At 39.4% G+C, this 23810-nt stretch overlaps 1 protein-coding gene across 10 annotated transcripts in view; it reads left to right on the top strand.

Annotated features, from left to right (window-relative positions):
- Positions 1-23810, top strand: part of LOC125390504 (protocadherin alpha-7) — a 212358-nt gene that overhangs the window by 70118 nt on the left and 118430 nt on the right. Inside the window, exon 1 of one of the 10 annotated variants that reach the window (XM_048419552.3) lies at positions 6170-8685. The exons of the other annotated variants lie outside the window; for them this stretch is intronic. Coding sequence (XP_048275509.3) covers positions 6295-8685 — 2391 coding nt within the window. The 5' untranslated portion in view covers positions 6170-6294. Of the gene's footprint in view, positions 1-6169; positions 8686-23810 lie in introns of those variants that run through there. 10 annotated transcript variants of the gene reach the window in all.

Below are 23810 nucleotides of genomic sequence, written 5' to 3'. Positions count from 1 at the left end.
AAGTAGGGCTAATAGGTTAGAGGCATTTTTGTTTTGTTTTATAGATCTCTTAAGGACAGTAACTTAAACTTAAGACATAACTTTAGCCCTCAAAGTATTTGTGTGCATGCACATTGTGTGTGTGTGCCTATGGATGTGGACACCAAAGGCTGTTGTGGGGTTTTCTTCAACTGTTTCTAATTGAAGTTCTCACCGAACCTGGAGCTTTCTGACTTAACTAGACCATCCAGTAAGCCCTTCCGTCTCCACCATCCTAGTGCTTGCTTGGCTTTCTGCGCGGTTCTGGGCATCCAAAGTCAGGCCTCCTGCTCGTGCAGCAAACCCTTTTCCTGAGTCACCGTTTAGTCCCTGGTGCCTTTACTTTTTTATGAGATCGATATTCTATTCTTTGTATATACATAGAATAAAACTCATTTATGAATCTAAAGACACTTCAACATCACCTAAATGAAGATCTGTGTTGTGATCACTCATGTGATTATTTTCTATGGTGGCATACGAACATTATCTTGCAGAGTTGGGCTGCCTAAGCTCCGACCTGTGGTTGTGCTGAGCAGAGCTGCATTCCCAGCTCATGGGAATTCACGGAATCATTTTCTTTTGTTCATTTTTGCCGAAATGTGGTCACCATCTGACCTCACATGTGTGGTTCTCTTCATTCCACTTCCTGAGTAGGTAGAATAACAGAAGCATACCACCTTACCCGATTAAAAACCCTTTTTTCAATCTTATAAAGTATAAATGTGAACCTTACTCTATTCTAGCCCCTCTGCTAGCATCGTTAGTTGAATTATCTTAATTATCAGATAAGGCCTATGATACAGATACAACAACCATCGCTTACATCATACAGACAAGAAACCTGAAACTGACGTCACAGAGGTTGTGAGACCTGTTTAAATTTGTTTTTGGAGGATTCCAAACTCATTGTGGTGCATTGATCATAAGTCCATTTTTTGCTGAACTTTCTGAACTTAAACTTATATTTTGGAATTTTCATCCATGAAAATACATGGAACTTGTCTTTGATCAGAAATCAAAATTTCCCATCCTCCAATCTGATAATAAAGGCATTAAAATTTCCAAGCTTTTCCCTACTCCTTCACATACTTTATTTTAGGACCAGGAATATAGTTACATGTTCAATCACTAATATTTGATTATTGCACGATACTGAAATGTATTGTCTGGACAGTCTCTTCCATTTAGAACAGGGACTGAGTACTAGAGTTTAGGCAACATTTGTTTTTCAGGAATGTCTTAAATAGATAACAGGGGGGCTGGAGAGATGGCTCAGTGGATAAGAGCATTGCCTGCTCTTCCAAAGGTCCAGAGTTCAATTCCCAGCAACCACATGGTGGCTCACAACCATCTGTAATGATGTCTGGTGCCCTCTTCTGGCCTGTAGGTGTACAAGCAGACAGACTACTGTATACATAATAAAAAGAAAAAAAGAATAGATAACAGTTCAACAGTAAGGTTTCACAGATGGAATATAAGAACGAACAAAGGAGTGTTCTACTGAGAATGTGAGCTTGAAAGATCAGTGGTGGGAGGATTACAAGATGGAAACTTGTAGAAAATCTTCCAGAAACACTTAAGTATCAAGCAAATAAACAACACCCCCCTCCAAGACAGGGTTTCTCTGTGTAGCTCTGGCTGTTCTGGAACTTGCTCTGTAGCTCAGGCTGGCCTTGAACTCAGAAATCTGCCTGTCTCTGACTCTGTCTAAAAGCTGGTTTTAAAGTCAGGAACAGTCAAAACTTGCTGAGCTATGGAGATTTAAAATTGTGGTAGAAATGACTTGAGGGAACCATATGTTAATACAGACTAGTGAAGAGAAGCATCCAGGTGGTGATCGACTCAATATAAATGATAAAACCAGTCGTGGTGGCACACACTTCCAACTCCTGGAACTCCCAAGGCAGAGGCAGGAGGATCTCTGTGAGTTCAAGGTCAGGTTGGCCTATGTAAGGAACTCCTGGACAATCAGAGCTACACAGACAGAGAGACCTTGTCTCAAGAAAAAAAAAACCGAATATAAATGATAAAAAGACAAATGAAGTAGAATAAGGTAGAAAAGCTCAATACTGGTTTATTGATTTATTTAGTGGTTTACTTAAAGCACTGTTTGTACTGCTTGTTTGCCAAGCCTTACCTACCTGGAATGACCTGTAGAAATGGCTGAAACAATGGGTGTTTCCGTTAATAGTCTGCTGGCTGCCACTTATGCTTCAGTAAAGTCTCACTTGCTTGTTTGCCCTGCTTTGTGGGTTTGGAGTATAAAATAAGAATGCAAACTGGACCCATGACCCAGGCCTTTTGGGAACTATCCTGGCTTTTGCCACTATTGATCTCTCTCATCAGTGTGGGAATGCTTATGCTAGGAAGACTCTCACAACAAAAGTGCAGTGACATCTATATATTTGGTTCGTGTACTGGGGAAATGGCTTGTATGTGTTTGAGTAGGTAGGAATTGAGAGGAACTCTTAAGACCCTGTTCCTAACTTAAGAACCTTTGTACTGGAATAGCATTGTGATTCAAAAGATGATTCTAGAACTCATAGTGGGTGGTTATACACACACACTGAGGACTAATTCCTTCCAGAAAAACATACATTCATGAAAGGACAAAAATCACTGAGACAGATGGAAAAAGGAAATATTGAAGAAACTGAAGAATTGGATTTAATACTGAAGAAAAGGATTTAGATAGGCACGCATGCTAGTTTCTGACAGTGCTGTAATCACAGATTGGGATGAGACATTTGTTTGTCTTACAAGTTTTGAAGCCAAAAGTCCACGGTGAAGACATAAAGCATTTGTAAGAATCAAGTGACTGTTTTCATTTTCAAGAGTAAAGCATGCTAGAGATAATGGAGCAGGAGAGAAAACAATCTATTCTTTGCTTTGTTGGTTTCTGGTGGCTGTTGACATTCCTCACTTTCAATTTCTGTCCTTACGGTTGCATTGTTTTCTCTTCTTTGTTTTCTTACCCATGTTTTTGTTTAATAAGGACACATGTAATAGCACTTATGACTGATCTGGATTCTTAAGATAAATTATTGTTAATTTAATTACATTAGTTACTATGTAGAGTTATATCCATGAGTCTTAAGATATGGGTATATCTTTTGAGGTACCACGATTTAATCTTCTATGGTAGTCTTAGAAAGATAGAAAGTAGGTAATGCCTCTGCCATCAAGGCTGGGTCCTGGAAATCTCACTGGGGTAAATATGAGATTAAGAAAAACAGACACAAAGTAGAAGCCAAAATGGGGTCAAGTGGACTGTAGACATGGCAGGCCCCTCTCCAATACTCGGACTTTTATTTTATCCTGGGAAAAGAAAGAAGTGATCAGGTAATCTTATTAGGGAGTCTTATGTTGGGTGATGAACATGTAGTCTTCTGGATCAAGGAAATTGAGGGTGGAGCCTTCTTAGTAAAAAAGGCAACTGTGACACAAGCATCCTGCTTCAGTAAACATCCTAGTCTCAGGCAGGAGGAGGCGTGCCATTCCTGTAGACATGGCTGTACTCTTGTCTAGAACGCACACCCAGGACTTCAGCTGATTTTTGCAAGATAACCAAGGTTGAAACTCAGAGTGTGGTATATCAAGTAAATGTTAGGAGTTAAAAGTGAAGAAAGGAAGATGGACAGAATATTTTTTTCTACAAGTTAAAGGTGTTTGAGTATTGTAGCTGTGTGAAGAAAAGGAACAAAGAAAGGAGACATTAGAGATAAGGCAAGCAGCATGGAAAAGAAGATGGTGATAATAAGACTAAGAGAGGAAAATAAAAAAATATTGTTGTCAGAGTATAGGGTTAGCCTACATTTGAGGGGGAGATGGCAGGGTGGTTAAGAGCACTTATTACTCTCATGGAGGATTCATAGTGGCTGCCAATCACCTAGGGAACTTAACGCCTTCTTCTGGCCTCCATGGACACCAGGCACACTCATGTACACATGCTAACATGAAGATAAAATACACACATTAAATAAAATAAATAAATTGATAAATAAATAGATATTGTAAATAAGTCATACTGTAGGAAGAAATTCCTTGATGTTGTGCTTGATTTATCTTAATGGAAAAAACATCAAGTCACATGGTAGGAATGAAGTTGAGAAATTGAGGAACAAAAGAAAATATGAAAAAATATCTGTGGGTAAGAGGAGTACATTTGAGTGTCCAATTAGGTAAAGGGGAATACCAATGTCTAGAGTCACCATAGATAATAAACATCTTTATACTGAAGATCAATAGGAAGAATAAATAGTTAATTGTGTTTGAGAAGTGAGATAAATAGAAGATTGATTCTAGGTGTCTAAAGGGCATACTGGGAATGGTTGACTTATGTGAAGAGGTAGGTGATGTGTTATATGTACAACTTTTAGATATGAATCAGGAAGAGTGTGTAGTAGAAATAATGGAACAGAAGAGGGTTGTGTGGGCAAGAGAATACAACTCACCACATGGATTTCAGAGGTGAGTGGAGGTATAGAAATGAATCCAATGATCATTCACTATAGAATTATTCACAGACTAGACAATGTAATACTTGGATATATAATTTATAATGTAAAATTGGAGTCATATATAATTTGCATTTATTTTAAAGGTTTTGTTGTTTTTGTATTTTATGTATAAGAGTGCTCTGTTTTTCTGTATGCCTGCACACCAGAAGAGGGCATCAGATCCCATTATAGGTAGTTGTAAGCCAACATGTTGCCAGGAATTGAACTCAGGACCTCTAGGAGAGCAGTAAGTGCTCTTAACTGCTGAGCTATCTCTCAAGTCCCTACATTTATATCGTATAAAATATATCTTTCATTGTACTGTTTGGCCTGAAACTTTATGACTTGTAGCATTAATTTTAATTGTTCTTAATAATAAAAACTTGGAGTCAGCTATGTGGGGAGGGGGAAGCTGAAGGATCAGAGAAGCAGAGTCATAAAGTTCCAGGCCAAACCACTAGACCTCTTACCTCTACCAATGCTCAGACCAAAAGGGCAATCTTGTCCTCTGACTGCATCCTCAGACTGTTGCTCAGACTGCAACGGGCTCCTGTCTCCTTCTGCCTTATATTCCTCTCTCTGTCCAACCATATCACTCCTTCAATCCCAGCACTAGGGCGGTGGAGACATCTCTGTTTCTCTTTTGGACAAATTCAACCTTGAGTATCCCGGGGTCCCTTGAACTAACAGAGATCCCTCTGCCTTTGTCTCCTGGGTCCTGGAATTAAAGGTATGTGCCACCACCGGTGGTGTCTAGTGACTTAGTTCTGCACTCTGATCTTCAGGCAAGCTTTATTTGTTAAAGCACAAACAACACACTACTACAACTCTGTAGCTATACTAACAGATAACAGTAATATTCTTTTGCTTACACTGTATTAGCATCATCGTCTAGCTACAGTCACGTACTTGGAAAAATCAGAGTTAAACAATACCAGGGTTTCTTCTACTGCCGATGGAATTAAGACGTTGTAGGAAAAATATTATCCCACTGGTAGTAGCTTAATTAGACTAAATAATAAGATGTTAGTTCTTGGTATGTTCTCTACAAGGTGAAGTGAAAACAGCAAAATATTGTTTAAATAGATTGTTGTGTATTTATGCACACACAAACATACTACACATAGATGCATCCTTTAAAGCACAAACATTTCGTCCACTCTTGGAACTTCTGAACACGGTGTATTATTTGAAATCTGGTATGTAGCTGCCCATGTGTTTTATGTAATTGTTATCTTTCCATTTGGAACTAATGACTGTTAATGGGAGATCTTAAAACGATTAGAGGAAAATAAAATTGCCAACAAAACTCGCATGACTGTGAGAACTAGAGACCAAAGCCAAATTATAATGTTCACTAATTTAAAATTTTGCGCACACACGTTTAAGTTTGTGGAACATTGCAAGACGTATACCACTTGTTAAGTCGCACTCGATGCTAATAGAGGAAATCATCTACTGTTCCTGGAAGGACAAATATTTAACTCCTAAATACATACTTGCAATGGAAAATTCAGATAAAGTGCAAGGAAGTAAATAAAGACTTCTATCAATGGAAAATATAAAGCCCCCGTGATCTCTGCACTTACACATTCATGCCTCATGATGTCGCTCTTCACTGAGAACTTTTCTTTTAGCAAAGACAGTCACTTCCTTCAGAGAACTCGTTGTGAATTCTTCAGTACTAGGACGTCGTCAAACCAGTTTTTGAGAGGCAGTTTCAGGTAAAGTATTCGGTATACCGTAGCTTTCATTGCATCTTTCTGCGTGTACCATGTTGTTATCCTGGCAAAGAAACCCAGAATCCTGGTGCCTCCTGCTCTGGTTACTTCTCGCAACCTGGGAGGCTGGGAACAGCCAGCTGCGCTACTCGGTTCCGGAAGAGGCCAAACACGGAACCTTCGTGGGTCGCATCGCTCAGGACCTGGGGCTGGAGCTGGCGGAGCTGGTGCCCCGCTTGTTCAGAGTGGCGTCCAAGGACCGCGGGGACCTTTTGGAGGTAAATCTGCAGAATGGCATTTTGTTTGTGAATTCTCGGATCGACCGGGAGGCGCTGTGCGGGCGGAGCGCGGAGTGTAGTATCCACCTGGAGGTGATCGTGGACCGGCCGCTGCAGGTTTTCCACGTGGAGGTGGAGGTGAGGGACATTAACGACAATCCGCCTGTGTTCCCCGAAACCAACAAAAGCATTGTGGTTGCAGAATCAAGACCTCCAGAAACTCGATTTCCACTAGATGGCGCATCGGATGCAGATATCGGAGTCAATTCCGCCTTGACCTATCGATTGGATCCCAGTGATTATTTCGCTTTGGACACGCAAAACAATCGTGAGCGAACTTCTTCATTATCACTTGTGTTAAAGAAATCATTAGACCGAGAAGAAATTAAGGAGCATAGTTTACTACTAACAGCTAGTGACGGAGGCAAACCGGAGCTGACGGGCACAGTTCAACTGTTGATCACTGTCCTCGATGTGAATGACAATACTCCAGAGTTTGATCGGTTCATTTATAAAGTTAGAGTGTTAGAGAATGCAAGTAACGGAACACTGGTGATTAACTTAAACGCCACAGATCCCGACGAGGGTACAAATGGAGATATAATTTATTCCTTCAGGCGGCCTGTATCCCCTGCGGTGGGGTATGCATTTTATATAGATCCCAGCAGCGGAGAAGTTAGAACGAAAGGCCAACTAGATTACGAAGAAAATAAATTATATGAGATACCCGTGGAGGCAGTGGACAAAGGGAATATCCCAATGACAGGCCATTGTACCCTTCTGGTGGATGTACTAGATGTAAATGACAATGCCCCAGAAGTCACGATTACTTCCCTGTCACTCCCAGTCAGAGAAGATGCCCAGCCAAGCACTGTCATAGCTCTGGTCAGTGTATCCGACCGTGACTCTGGTGACAACGGGCGGGTGACCTGCTTCCTGACTCCTCATGTCCCCTTCAAGCTGGTGTCCACTTTCAGAAATTACTATTCGCTCGTGCTGGACAGCGCCCTGGACAGAGAGACCACACCTGACTATAAATTGGTGGTGACAGCCCGGGACGGGGGCTCGCCCTCGCTGTGGGCCACAGCCAGCGTGTCCGTGGAGGTGGCCGACGTGAATGACAACGCGCCCACGTTCGCCCAGCCCGAATACACGGTGTTCGTGAAGGAGAACAACCCGCCTGGCGCGCACATATTCACGGTGTCAGCCATGGACGCAGATGCGCAGGAGAACGCGCTGGTGTCCTACTCGCTGGTGGAGCGTCGGGTGGGCGAGCGCTCGCTGTCGAGCTTCGTGTCTGTGCACGCGGAGAGCGGCAAGGTGTTCGCTCTGCAGCCTCTGGACCATGAGGAGCTGGAGCTGCTGCAGTTCCAGGTGAGCGCGCGGGATGCTGGTGTGCCTTCCCTGGGCAGCAATGTGACTCTGCAGGTGTTTGTGCTGGACGAGAACGACAATGCTCCCACGCTGCTGCCCCATGGAGCTGTTGGAGTTGGCGGGTCAGTGAGCGAGCTTGTGCCTAGATCAGTGGGTTCAGGGCATGTAGTGGCAAAGGTGCGAGCTGTAGATGCGGATTCTGGTTACAATGCATGGCTATCTTATGAGCTACAATCGGCGGCAGGGGGCGTGCGCAGCCCGTTTCGCGTGGGTCTGTACACTGGCGAAATCAGCACAACGCGCTCCCTGGACGAGGCAGATGTGCAGCGCCAGCGTCTGTTGGTGCTGGTTAAAGATCATGGTGAACCCGCGTTGACCACTACAGCCACGGTGCTGGTGTCTCTGGTGGAGAATGGTCAGGCACCCAAAATCTCTTCCCTCGCTTCCGAAAGCGCTGCGTCTTCTGAGGCATCGCTAGTGACAGTCAATGTGTACCTGATCATTGCCATCTGTGCCGTGTCCAGCCTGCTGGTGCTCACGTTGCTGCTGTACACCGCGCTGCGCTGCTCTGCGGCGCCCACTGATGGAGCCTGTGCTCCAGGCAAGCCCATGTTGGTGTGCTCCAGCGCGGTGGGAACCTGGTCATACTCACAGCAGAGGCGGCAGAGGGTGTGCTCTGGAGAGGGTCCGCCCAAGACCGACCTCATGGCCTTCAGCCCCAGTCTCCCTCCTGTACTAGGCTCTGCGGAGGAGCCATGCCAGAGAGAAAGGCAGGTAGAAAATTTGAAAGAGGTAAGTTTATAATGTAAAACATTAATTTCACTTATCTTCCTTTTTTTGTCTTTTTTTGATTTTTCGAGACGGTGTCTTTGTAGCTTTGGAGTCTGTCCTGGAACTAGCTCTTGTAGACCATGCTGGCCTGGAACTCACAGAGATCCGCTTGCCTCTGCCTCTGCTGAGATTAAAGGCATGTGCCACCACCACCGGGCTCCTTCCTTTATTTGTGAGACATGGTTTCTCTGTGTGTCTCTGGCTGTACTGGAACTCACTCTGTAGACCAGACAGGCCTCAAACTCACAGATATCCGCGTGCCTCTGCCTCTTTTTCTGCCTCCTGAGTGGTGGAGGCACTGGGCCTACTCTAGAGGCGTGGGCCGCCATCGCCCCACCTATTTTTAACCTTTCTAACAGTTGCTCATTTATGATGTCTTTCCTCTTAGTCTTTAGTCTAATTAAAATATTTTATTACTGGCATTGGATTGTCACTAAGTATTGAAACATTATCAGAAACCATACTGAAATGTCACTATCTGGAAAAAATCATTCTTCTTGTGTTTCTTTTACATTTTCTGCTGTGTAGTACTCCATTGTGTAAATGGACCACATTTTTCTTATCCATTCTTCGATCGAGGGACATTTAGGTTGTTTCCACGTTCTGGCTATGGCAAACAAAGCTGCTATGAACATAGCTGAGCACATGTCCTTGTGGCACAATTGAGCATCCTTTGGATATATACCCAAAAGTGATATTACTGGGTCTTGAGGAAGGTTGTTTCCTAATTTTCTGAGAAATTGCCACACTGACAACCAAAGGGATTGTACCAGCTTGCATTCCCACCAGCAATGCAGAAGTGTCCCCTTTTCCTCACAACCTCTCCAGCATAAGTTGTCATCAGTGTTTTTGATCTTGGTCATTCTTACAGGTGTAAGATGGAATCTCAGGTTTGTTTTGATTTGCTTTTCTCGGACGACTAAGGGTGTTGAAAATTTTCTTAAGTGTCTTTCAGTCGTTTTAGATTCCTCTGTTGAGGGTTCTCTGTTTAGGTCTGTACTCCATTTTTTTACTGGATTATGTGTTCTTTTGGTGTCCAATTTCTTGAGTTCTTTGTATATTTTGGAGATCAGACTTCTGTCTGATGTGGGGTTAGTGAAGATCTTTTCCCATTCCGTAGGCTATCATTTTGTCTTGTTGACCATGTCCTTTGCTTTAACAGAATCTTTTCAGTTTCAGGATGTCCCATTTATTAATTGTTTCTCTCAGTGTCTGTGCTGCTGGGGTTATATTTAGGAAGTGGTTCCCTGTGCCAATGCATTCAAGTGTATTTCCCACTTTCTCTTCTATAAGGTTCAATGTGGCTGGCTTTATATTGAGTTATTTGATCCATTTGGACTTGAGTTTTGTGTATGGTGATAGATATGGGTCTATTTTCATTCTTCTACATGTTGATATCCAGTTATGCCAGCACCACTTGTTAAATATGCTTTCTTTTTTCCATTTGAAATTTTTTGCTTCTTTATCAAAGGTCAGGTGTTCTAAGATGTGTGGATTGATATCTGGGTCTTCTAGTTGGTTCCATTGGTCCTCCTGTCTGTTCTTATGCCAATACCAAGCTGTTTTCAGTACTGTAGCTCTGTAGTAGAGTTTGAAGTCAGAGATTTTGATGCATCCAAAAGTTCTTTTATTATACAGGATTGTTTTGGCTATCCTGGATTTTTTGCTTTTCCATATGAAGTTGAGTAGCATTCTATTGAGGTCTTTGAAGAATTTTGCTGGGATTTTGATGGGCATTGCGTTGAATCTGTAGATTGCTTTTGGTAAGATTGCCATTTTTATTATGTTAATTATGTCTACCCAAGAGCATGGGAGATTTTTCCACTTTCTGGTGTCTTCTTCAATTTCTTTCTTCAAAGATTTAAAGTTTTTGTCATACAAGTCTTCCACTTGCTTGGTTAGAGTTACTCCGAAATATTTTTTTCTATTTGTGGCTATTGTGAAGGGTGATGTTTCTCTGATTTTTTTCCTCAGCCCATTTATTATCTGTGTACAGGAGGGCTACTGATTTTTTGAGTTAATCTTGGATCCTGCCACATTGCTGAAAGTGTTTATGAGTTGTAGAAGCTCCTTGGTAGAATTTTGGGGATGGCTTATGTAAACTATCATATCATCCGCAATGAGAGTTTGACTTCTTCTTTTCCAATTTGTATCCCCTTAATCTTCCTTCGGTGTCTTATTGCTCTAGATAGGACCTCAAGAACTATATTGAATAGATATGGAGAGAGCGAACAACCTTGTCTTGTTCCTGATTTCAGTGGAATCGCTGGTAGTTTCTCTTCATTTAGTTTGATGTTGGCTGTTGGCTTGTTGTATATTGCCTTAATTATGTTTTGGTATGTTCTTTGTTTTTTTTTTTTTTTGATTTTTGAGACAGGGTTTCTCTGTAGTTTTTGGTGCCTGTCCTGGAACTAGCTCTTGTAGACCAGGCTGGCCTCGAACTCACAGAGATCCGCCTGCCTCTGCCTCCCAAGTGCTGGGATTAAAGGTGTGCGCCACCACCGCCCAGCTTGGTATGTTCTTTGTATCCCTGCTCTCTTCAATTCCTTTATCATGAGGGGATGTTGTATTTTGTCAAATGCTTTTTCGGCGTCTAATGAGATGATCATGTGGTTTTTATTTTTCAGCTTGTTTGACATTGACAGATTTTTGTATGTTGAACCATCCCTGCATCTGTGGGATGAAGCCGACGTGGTCATGGTGGATGATGGTTCTGATGTGTTCTTGTATTCAATTTGCTAGTATTTTATTTAGTATTTTTGCATCAGTGTTCATGAGTGAGATTGGTCTGTAATTCTCTTTCTTAGTAGTGTCTTTCTGTGGTTTGGGTATCAGGGTAATTATAACCTTATAAAAAGAGTTTGACAATGTTCCCTCTGTTTCTATTGTGTGGAATAGTATGAGAAGTATTGGTATTAGTTCTTCTTTGAAAGTTTTGTAGAATTCTGAGCTGAAACCATCCGGACTTTTTTTGGTTGGGAGACTTTTGATGACTGTTTCTATTTCTTCAGCAGTTATAAGTCTGTTTAATTTGCTTATCTGATCTTGATTTAATTTTGGTAAGTGATATTTATCCAGAAAGTTGTACATTTCCTTTAAGTTTTCCAATTTTGTGGAGTACTGGTTTTCAAATATAACCTGATGATTCTCTGTATTTCCTCCGTGTCTGTTATTCTGTCCCCCTTTTCATTTCTGATTTTGTTAATTTGGACATTCTCTCTCTGCCTTTTTGTTAGTTTGGATAAAGGTTGTCTATTTTGTTGATTTTCTCAAAGAACCAACTATTTGTCTCATTGATTTTTTGTATTGTTTTCTTTGTTTCTATTTTGTTGATTTCAACTCTCACTTTGATTATTTCCTGCCATCTAGTTCTCTTAGGTGAGTTTGCTTCTTTTTGTTCTAGAGTTTTCAAATGTTTTGTTAATTCACTAGTGTGGGATTTTCCCAGCTTCCTTATATAGGGGTTTAGTGCTATGAACTTTCCTTTTAACACTGCTTTCATTCTGTCTCATAACTTTGCGTATGTTGTGTGGTCATTTTCATTGAATTTTAGGAAGTCTTTAAGTTCCCCATTTATTTTTTCCTTGACCCATTGATGATTCAGGTGAGCATTGTTTAATTTCCATGTGTTTGTGAGTTTTCTGGAATTAGTATTGCTGTTGAATTCTAGTTTTAGACCATGGAGATCTGATAAAGTACATTGAGTTATTCCATTTTTTGTATTTGTTGAGGTTTGTTTTGTTACCGAGTATGTGATCAATTTTTGAGAAGGTTCCATGAAGTGCTGTTTGGATGGAATATTCTATAGCTATCTGTTAAGTCCATTTGAGCCATAACATCTGTTAGTTCTCTTATTTCTCTGTTCATATTTTGTCTGATTGACTTGTCCACTGGTGAAAGGGGAGTGTTGATGTATCCCACTATTAGTGTGTGGGGTTTAATATATGATTTAAGCTTTAAAAGTGTTTTGTTGACATATGAGGGTGCCCTTGTATTTGGGGTATAGATGTTCAGAATTGTAATTTCCTCTTGATGGATTTTTCCTGTGACTAATATGAAATGACCTTCTTTGTCTCTTTTGACTGATTTTAGCTTGAAGTCTATTTTTTTTAGATATTAGGATAGCTGCACCCACTTGTTTCTTAGGTCCATCTGATTGGTACATTTTTTTCCCAGCTCTTTACTCTGAGACTATGTCTGTCTTTGAGGTTGAGATGTGTTTCTTAAATACAGAAGAAGGATAGATTCTGTTTTTGTATCCAATTTGTTAGCCTGTGCCTTTTTATAGGTGAGTTGAGTCTATTGACATTAAGGGATATTAATGACCAGTGATTGCTATCTCCTGTTAATTTAGTTTTCATCATTGGTAATGTTAATTTGTGCATTTTTTTCTTCTTTGGGATTTGCTGTAATGAGATCATCAATTGTCTTGTGTTTTTGTTGGTGTAGCCATCTTCCTTGGGTTGGGGTTTTCCTTCTAGTATTTTGTGTAGGGCTGGGTTTGTGGCTAGGTATTGGTGAAATCTGGATTTGTCATGGAATATCTTGTTTGGTCCTTCTATGGTGATCAACAATTTTGCTGGGTATAGTAGTCTTGTCTGGCATCTGTGGTCTCTTAATGTCTGCATAATTCTTGACCATGACCTTCTGGCTTTCATTGTCTCCAATGAGAAGTCAGGTGTAATTCTGATAGGTCTACCTTTATATGTTTGTTGGCCTTTTGCCTTTGCAGCTCTTAATATTCTTTCTTTACTCTGTATGTTTAGTGTTTTGATTATTATGTGGTGAGAGGATTTTTTGGATCCAGTCTATTTGGTGTTCTGTAAGCTTCTTGTATCTTCATAGGCATATCTTTCTTTAGGTAGGGAAAGTTTTCTTCTATGATTTTATTAAATAAATTTTCTGTCCCTTTAAGTCAAACCTTTTCTCCTTCTTCTATACCTATTATTCTAAAATTTGGCCTTTTTATGTTATCCCATATTTCATGGATATTTTGGGTTAAGCTTTTGCTTGATTTAATGTTTTCTTTATCTGATGAGTCTAGTTCCTCTATTGTATCTTCAGCACTTGAGATTCTCTCTTCCATTTCTTGTATTCTGCTGTTCATGCTTACATTTGTGGTTCCTGATCTTTTTCTCATGTTTTCTGTTTCTATAATTCCTTCAGCTTGTGTTTTCTTTATTGTTTCTATCTCAGTTTTCAAGTCCTGAATAGTTTCTTTTATATGTTTGATTTCTTTTTCTTGGTTTCTTGGTTTTCTTTAAGTGATTTGCTGATATCTTTCAATTTTTTGTTTCTTTTTTCCTCCATTTCTTTAAGGGAATTTCTCATTTCATCTTTAAGAATTTCAAACATTCTCTTGAGGTTATTTTTTAGATCATTTTCTTCTGGCTCATCCATATTTGGTTGTTTGGGTCTTGTTTTTGTCGGGTCTTTAGGTTTTACTGGTATTTTGTTGCTCTTTGTGGTATAGCATGTGATCTTACCTTTTCTACTCATCTTTTCCTCTAATAGGTGTGGTTAGGGCTGTCTGAGATTCTGTTGAATAATCTTCTAGGTGCCAGTGAATGCAAAGCTCAGATGGTTGTTCTTCTTATGTAGCAAGAAATGTTCAGTATTAGAAACAAAACCAATACTGAAATTTCTACAATTAGAAGGAGGGAGATAATAGGCAATCATTAAATCATATCATCAAAAACAGAAAAGTTAGAAAAGGGAACAGCAGAGTAAAATAGTAAGTTTTGAATAAAATGGGAATATGTGATCAAACATATCAGTCATTGTACTAAACATTAATGATATAAATTTTCATTGAAATAAAGTTATCTTATTAAAGTTAAAAAAACAAATTCACTCACATGTTTTTAATAAGAATTGTATTTCACGTAATGAATAAACATTGAAAGTATAGATAAGACAAAAATATCTGAACAGATTCTGATTTTAAGACAAGTTCATTGTCTTTAATACAAAGTTCTTTGGACTTTAAAAGGAAAAGTATGGTAAAGAGATGTTATACAATGATATATAGCAACTTATTAATTTGAAGTTATCCCAAGATATACATATATGCATACATACATACATATATTTCCCAATATAATAAACCTACTAAATCTATAATTTGCCTTTATGTGTATTATTTCAGGGCTGAGCATTTGGTTTTGGATAACTAATTTGGGGGAAGATTATTTTTACTACTCTCAATATTTCTTAATTGATTATAGTTCCTCATCTAGGGTTGAGGCCCCATAAGATTTCCGTCTCCATGTTAGCATGTTTATAAATGAAGTTCTTATTCAGGTCTTGTTTAGGCAGCTATGTTGATTAGATTTCATGAGAGAACCTTCTCTGATATTTCTAGGAGACAAAATCCTACAGCAAACTCCTGTTCCTCTGGCTTTAACAATCTTTCTGCCCCTTCTTCAGGTAGGATCTCTGAGCCTTAGATACAGAAGTTGTGTATCAGTTGAATCTGGGCACCACATAGTCACTTGCTATCTGCATTTTGATTGGTTGCAATTTTCCTGTATTGTACCATATCTGGTTAAAGAAGTCATTTCTTTGATGAGGACTAAGACCTATACACCTTATCTGAGGGTATGAATATAAATGTAATGTAGTTGTGAATTATGCTGGTTTAGTGAAGTGGCAGTTGTATGTTGGAGGAGACTGCTTGTTTCCTCCTCCAACTGCTCAAACCCAAAATAACCACACAGAAAGCTATATTAATTAAATCACTGTTTGGTCCATTAGTTCTAGCTTTTTAATTGGCTAACTCTTGTATATTAATTTAACCCTTTTCTATTAATCTGTGTATCACTGCATGGCTGTGGTTTACTGGCTAAACTTTCAGCATCTGTCTCCAGTGGGGATACATGGCTTCACTCTGACTCTGCCCTTCTTTTTTCTAGCATTGAGTTTAATTTTCCCCACCTAGCTCTGTTCCTCTACAGTTCTGCTAAAGGCCCAAAGCACTTCCTTTATTAACCAATGGTAATCACAGCATACAGAGGGAAATTCCACATCACTTCCCTTATTCTGTTTAAATAAGAAAGGAAGACTTTAACTTTAACATAGTAAAATTACATATAACAAAACTGGTATCAAGTAAGAACTACAGTTACAATATTTATATCTACTTAATCTCTTATCATAACTAAGGAAAACTATATTATTGGTATCTATTCTTCAACCCCATCAAAGATTCCAGAAGGATATAACATTGCCTAAGTAAACGGGAAGTACATCATAAACAACTTCCAAAACTCTAGAATTACTGGAGACATCTCACTGCCTGGGCAGTCACTCACAGTTCTTTTGTATCATTGGGGCATTCATCTTCAGCCTACAGGCCCATAGTATCTGGCAGACTTTTCCTAGAAGCAGAAAATTTCAATGATAGTTCTATCTATATTGGCAGTTTGTCAGTCAACTTTCTTCTTTGTCCTGAGAATGCCTAACAGACTCTTTCATGAAGTAGAAACCCTGAAGGATCTTCTCACCTTTAGGCAAACTCAGTAGTCATTTCTCTGTGGGTACTGTAGGTCCAGTTAAGTAGTCCAGGCAAGAGCAGTTTCTTGCCCAAATGGTTAGCAAACTCCATAAGGAACCTCTTCAATGTATCTTTCTCTTGAAGTAACTGGTGCTGCCAGGAACAGATGTGTCTCTGTCATGAAAAGTCCTAATTTATTAAAACATTTTAAATGCCATATTCTGTAGTCTTTTAAAAGTTTGAAGAATACCTATCTATCTGAAATATATCTCTGTACATCTAGAAAATCTAACTAACATGACTATTAGCTTGACCGTTATAGATGATTACCTATTAACCTGTATTTCTTAATTATACATTACATTTTTAAATGAACTGCACAAACACTATACCTTAATCAAGAACGGAAAAATGCATTTAACAAAATTGACCTTAAGTTTGTATCAATAAGCCAAAATCCATACCAATGCAAATCTCTATAGCATATCCCCCTTTAAATGTAAAAGAACATTTATAAGCAATATTTGGGAAAATGGGCAAAGTTCTTCTCCAAACTGCTTCCTGCTGTTTATTGAGCAAACTCTTTTGGGGGGTGTTCATGGCAGCCTTTCAGGGTATCTTGTTGCGTCAAACCACATTAGTCTGGAAGCAATCCACAGGTTCTCATCCTCTGTGGAAACAAAAGAAGAACCTCTTTTCCAAAGCAACATATCCTTAGACTCAAATTTGAAAATCAAGATACCTTTATGTTGGTTTAGCTTAGCAGTCTGTACAATGAAATCTCTCTGTATTTAGCTCCTTCATAGTAAAAAAAAAAATCAAAGAAGACACAATAATATACATAATCCAGACTCTCTGTGTATAGCCCTCTCTATGTGACTTGTTTTTACTCTATTACTTTTTAATATTTATTTTATTATCTTTACTCCTTTAATCTATGACTGTCTGTACTCTGTCTCTTTAAAGACTGTTCTTTTTTAGCAATTTACTTCTTTTATAACTCTCTATACTCTTTTTGTTCTCTCTCTCCCAAGCCTATATACATTTATCCAACATTGTGACCCATTTAGAGGTCTTTTATGTCTGAATCTGTCCTATTGTGTATCTATAATTCTTTACTGTCCAGGAGCACTTGGTAAAATGCTAAGCCCTTCTTATGAACTTAAAAGGCTGCATTACTAGGGGAAATACTGAATTTTCTGCTTACCTCTCCCAGTCCAGCATGGTGGAGCTGTTTGCTGCCTCTTCAAGCCATGCTCATATCACCATTTTTAGGTACACAGCCAGTCTATGTTCCCATTAAGCAAGTTGTAGCAGTCTTCTCACAGACCCCACTCAAATGCTCTGTAGCTGGACCTCCAGAAAGTCAGAGTTTGTGCTGGCAGCACAGCCCAGAAAGTTGGCATTTCAAAACCACCACTTTTTTTTTCCTGCTACCGCTGAATCAGGAAAACCTCTCTTAAAGGAGCCATGCCTCTGCCTGCTTCTAGCAAACAGAGCCCAACCAAGAAAATGCCACTACCAAACTATGCTTAACTCTGTTCTTTTGTTTCCAGGATTCCCCTTCAAGCTCTCCAAGGTTCTACTTGGATTTTAGCTAGTCATGTTGGCACCAATTTGTTGGAGGAGGCCATTTGTTTCTGGATCTGGGTTTGGAAATAAAGGATTTTTTTCAATGAGGGATTATCTAGATAAGACCAGTGAACATTCCCAGCAACTTGGCAGCTCAGACCCAAAATAATCACATGAAAACTATATTAATTAAATCACTGCTTGGCCCATTAGTTCTAGCTTCTTATTGGCTAACTCTTACATATTAGTCTAACCTATTTCTATTAATCTAGGTATCACCACTTGGCTGTGGCTTACTAGCTAATGTTCGAGCATCTGTTTCCAGCAGGGTTACATGGCTTTTCTCTGACTCCACACTTCTTTTTCCCAGCATTCAGTTTAGTTTTCCATGCCTAGCTCTTCTATAGGCCCAAAGCAGTTCCTTTTTTAACCAGTGGTAATCACAGCATACAGAGGACAATCCCATATCAGTTGTAGGTTCTTCTCCAAGATCCATAATTTCACTAGGCACCAGGCATGGTTTCTCTCTTGTTGAGTTGGCCTTAATTACAATTAGAAAGTGATTGGTTACTGCCAAATATGTTTGCCACCTTTGCAGTTTTAGGGATATTGCACCATGATGGTCATTGTTTTAATTCACAGGCATAATTTCTGGGTAAGGACTATTGGTTTCTTCCCACCTTGGAAGGTGTTCTGGTACCATGAAAGCTAGTCCTTAGGGAGGAGACTTTTAAGTCAGAGCCAGTTCAGATCTGTATGCAAAGTACATGGTGTCTTCAGCAATAAGGGCTTATGTTTAACCTCTGTGAGGCAACCAAGGGCAGCAATAATAGTCTATGTCTGGAATTCTCTTGGAAAACCTTGACCAACAACTTAAAAGGGAGTATCCCATGCCTAATGTTGGAAATTTTGTTAGCAAGTCTATGACATTTGGGGGAGCATTACCAGGCCAGATGAGAAAATGTCATTTAAATTGTATTTGTGTATTTTTATGCAGGCTTATATGTTTAGATGTAATTTTATGCATCTAGAAAATAATATGATTCCTTATGACTCAGACATCCTTACTGTTATTTTACTCTCCTTCTTCTGTATTAATCTCCTTCCCCCTCCCTAATTAAAGACCCCATTCCCCACTTATCCCTCCACATAACTAGTACCATGATATCTTTCTCTCTATTACTTCTCACCACCCATGGTCACTTTTTACTTTCCTGGTTTCTGCAGCTACTCCAGCATTATATACTCATATCTGAAGATTTAGAACTAGGAACTTCAGATGAGAGAGGACACTTCATGCCTGTTTGTTTCTGGATCTGGGTTTGGAAATAGAGGATTTTTTTCAATGAGGGATTATCTAGATAAGACCAGTGACCATGTTTATGGGGGAAGGTAGGTAGAATTCTCTTTCCCATCTGCCTGTTATCAAATAACTGTCAGAGAGAATTAATATTAATTGCAAATTCTTGGCCAATAACTAAGGCTTATTACTTGCTAACTCTTAGATTTATGTTAACCCATATTTCTTATCTATGCTTTGCCATGTGGCTTAGTATCTTCTCTCAGTACCACAGGTCCACCTTGCTTCTCTCTGCATTTGATAGATATTTCTGACTTTGCCCTTATTCATCCCATAATTCTCAGTTTGGCTCTCCAATCTAACTTTATTCCATTCAGCTATTTTATTAAACCAATCACAGTGACATTTATTCACACAGTGTAAAGGAATATATCACAGGGAGTTATATTGATTATTTTAATTGAGGTGGTATCACAGGTAGTTATATTGATTATTTTAATTGAGGTGGGAAGACCTACCCAGTGCGAGCAGCACTGTTCTGTCACAGGAGATTCTGAATTTTCTGAATGGAGAGAGCAAGCTGTGCACTAGTAAGTCTTCTGACTGGGGATGTAACAAGACCATCTGCTTCAAGCTCCTGCTGCCTTGACTTTGCTGCCATGATGGTCTTTATACAGAGTCCGAGAGTCCCTGCACATCCTTTTTAAAATTTGATGTTTTCTTTGACTCTTCCTCTACCTTGTCTTCCAGATACGATAATTGCTCTTCAATTTATTGGTGAGGGTTTCTTCTAATTTTTTGTTTGAATTTCTGAACTTTTCACCATATTTTTTATTTCATTTTGGTTTTTCTTTAACTGTTTTATCTCTCTATTAAAATTCTGTTTTTATATATTAAATTGTTTTCATTGTTTAATTCAGTTCTTAGTTTTGTCACAGTCTTCATGCTGGAATTTATTTGCATCTTCTTTGAGTTCCTTGATCATCTTTATTATAATTCTTTTAAAAATGTTTTGTGCATTATCTAAGCCACTTTTGGAGGCAATCATTGCTATTGGGAGAACAAATTATTCACAGAGACCTGTTGTGTTTTAGTGATGGGACCTAGGTATTTGGAGTTGGTAAGAATATCTTTTCTTCCCTTCATTGACTTGGCATTTTCATTTCTGTTTCCCATAACCCAGATTTGCCAGGTTGTAGACCAGAAGTATGGGGTCTAGGGTTTAGTTTTGGGCAGTTCACTGTTGATGTTCTAATTGGGTATAAAAAGTAGTCCTGACCCACCTTGAGCTAAGTTAAGTTTCTAAGCCCAGTAACAGATCTGTAAAATTGAAAGATTTTCACAGGCAATCTTCAGGGGTATTTAATGGGAGGTACTTAGGACTTCTCAGGCAGATGGTGCGGGTAGAGCTAGTGATTCAAGACTAGGATTTACACTTGGAATTTGGTGGCAATTGGGAGGGCTGAGAAAATAGGTGGAATTGGCAGTGTGAGTCTAGGGTACTTAACTGAAGAGTAGGAGCCAGAGGGAAGTTACAAGGAAGATTTGGGACACATGGTCCTCAGGCAGGCTGTAAGAGTGAGGGTAGTTGATAATGTGAGTCTAGGATCACTACATAGAGAGAGCTATACAGAGGGCTGGAAAAAAAGGATCAGTTTGGGTTGGCAGTAAAAGTCTAGGGTCATTCACTGGAAAGGGGCAGCCCTCATGACACCAGGGTGTTTCGAGTTGACTGTGTGAGTCTATCATCCCTGTCTAGAGACAGGCTGGAAGGTGCATGGTTGTGATGTTTGGAGTTTGCAGATTGAGTATTGTATCCTTACCTGAAGAAAGGAAACTGGAAGCTAGGCATAGGACATATGATCAAGCAGATCATTGGGGTGGGTGGAATTACCAACGTAATTCTGTAATCTACCTAGAGATGGGTAGCTAGAGGGCAGGCTGAGGAGTCAGCAGCATGAGTCTAGAGTCAACTGCCTAGAGAGGCTGGTGGGCCAGGGGGAATAGGGCATTGATAGGTGGTGGTGACAGCACTGGTCAAGGGTCCTTGCCTAGAGGTGAAGTGAGAGGGCCCACAGAAGGATGGATGGAATTGGTGGTGTGAGTTTAGCAGCTCTGCCTAAAGACAGCAGCAAGATTTCATGTAGCAGGGATAGGTGGAGTTGGTGGTGTCAATCTGAGGCTCCTATCTGAAATGGTGAGTTGAAGGGAATGTCAGAAGGCAGATCATGTGGTCCTCAGGTAGGTCACAGGGGTGGATTGTTCAGATATTTTATAATGAATGGTGTTGAATCTCATCATATGTTTCATCAGAATCAATTAATATGATCTTTTTCTTAAAATTTATTTTGGTAGCTTACCTGAATTAGTTTTGAAACTGTGAGCTAGTCTTTCACTCTTGCAATTTATCTCATTGGTTTGTGATATATGTGTGTGTATCATATATAAATATTATGTATGTATATATAAATAACACACAATGCAGTCTATTACAAAGTATATAAGCACATAATTTAAATATGCTAATTTATTTGGCTAACATTTTAAGAGTTTTTCATGCATGTTCATTTTAGTTTTCTGTTACCATTGCAACATATTGCCATAAATTTAGTGGTTATGGAAAATTATCTCTTGAAGTTGTGGAAATTTAAAGTCTAAAACAATGAATTGGCTGGGCTTTTTCTTGATGGAGACTTTAGGGAAGAATTCCCATCTTTTTGTCTTTTTCAGCTCCGTGAACATACTTGCTGGATTTGTGATATCTTGACTTGTGATTTCTTTATCACAGCACTTGATGGTCGAATACACTGTACCCTCTCCTACCACTGGCTGTTTCTCATGCCTCTTTTTTTTTTAAAAGGAGCTTTAAAATTAAGGGACATTTGAGGACTAGTATGAAAACCTAATACAGTGAAAGCTTTCTAAAATATATACATATATGAAGGCAATCTAAATGAAATCAACAAGAAGTGGGAGAGACAGAGTCCCAGTTGTTCATCTCTTGTCACCAAATGAAGCTTCCAGTACTGGGATTGGACTACATCTAATCTAGTTGTTGTCCAAAGGGGCCACATAGGAATCCCCAAACAACTCAGGCTGTTACCAAGATTATAGGCTTCATACCATAAACTGACAGCAAGGTACCATCACTGAAAAGAACACCTACACAATTTATTGAACATGGAGAAGTCAAGCTGGTTCCTACATAAAGCCTTTGCCCTGTGTTCTAGCATCTTTGGTACCCTCTATGCTACCAAAAGAGAAATGTAAACACCAAGTCAGGCATAAACCCTTTGATCTGAAGTAGTGTTCTGCCTGCAAGATGTGCTAAGGCAATGGTGATACAAAGCTTGTAGGAATAACTAACCAATATCTTATTTGACTTAAGGCCCACTCCATGAGATGGAACCCACACCCAACATTGCTTAGGTGACTAAGAATCTGAAACTACATAGTCCGTGGACCTAGTGTAAAACCAAATACTACTGTTCTAAAAAAGACCAAAAAATGACAACTAATGACATTCTACTATAGTCATAAATCAGTGCCTTGCTCAGTCATCATTGGAGAAGTTTCCTCCTGTGCCAGATGGCAACAAATTCAGAGACCCACAGCCAGATATTATGTGGAGAGTGAGAGACCTTTGTAACTAGTCTTTCTCCATCCACCTAACAGCTCTCGAATAATAACATGGGGACTTACTATTAATTATGAAAGACCAGCCTTGGCTTAGGCTTGCCCTAACAGCTCTTATAACTTAAATCAACCCATTTACTTTAATGTACATCCTGTGATATGGTTTGTTACCTCATCTCTCTGTACTGCTCATGCTGCTTCCTCTGAGTCTGGCTGGCATTTCTGTCTTCTCCTTCCCAGAGTTCTCTTCTGCCCTGAAATCCCACCTATACCTTCTGCCTAGCTATTGGCCATTCAACTTTTTATTGCATCAATCACAGCAATACATTTTCATACAGTGTACAAATATCCCACAAAAGACCTTGGAATTCTCCCCTAAATGGGATGTTTCCATCAAATACCTCTCTGGAGGGCTCAAAGAACTCTATAGAAGAGGAGGCAGAAAGAGTGTAAGAGCCAGAGGAGAAAACAAACAAACAAAGCTCTCTAATTCAACACAATAAAAGCTCATATGAACTCACAGACACTGAAGTAACATGAACAGGCTGTATAGGTCTGCACAGGTTCTTTGCATATTTATTATGGCTTCAAGTTTAGTGTTTTTATGGAACTCCTGAGTGTTCAAAGGAGTAGATCTTTGATTCTTGTGTCTTCCTTGGGCATATTCCTTCTGTTTGTTTGTTTTATCTAATGTGTTTCTGTTGTTTTATCTCAATATAGTACATTTTATTATTATTTCTCAGAAGTCTTTTTGTTTTCTAATGAGAGAGAGAAAGGAAATGAATTTGAATGGGAGAGGAACCGTGTGTGCGGGAACTGAAAGGAGCAGAGGGAGGGAAAATTGTAATCACAATATATTACATAAGAAAAAAACTATTTTCAAGGAAAGCAAAATATAGAAATAAAATAAAATAAGGAGCCTTATGATTACATTGGGCCTACCACATCATCCAGAACAATCTACTCAGTTCAATGCCTTTATCATGTTGTGTCTATAAAATTCTTTCGGCCCTGTATATTCACATGATCTTGAATATTTTGAGAAATCATCAGCTTTCTCAATGAACATGAACAAAAATGTTC

Source organism: Myodes glareolus, chromosome 13, assembly GCF_982192425.1.
Source record: "Myodes glareolus chromosome 13, mMyoGla1.1, whole genome shotgun sequence".
Taxonomy (NCBI): Eukaryota; Metazoa; Chordata; class Mammalia; order Rodentia; family Cricetidae; genus Myodes; species Myodes glareolus.
This window is presented reverse-complemented; position numbering and strand designations above follow the sequence as displayed.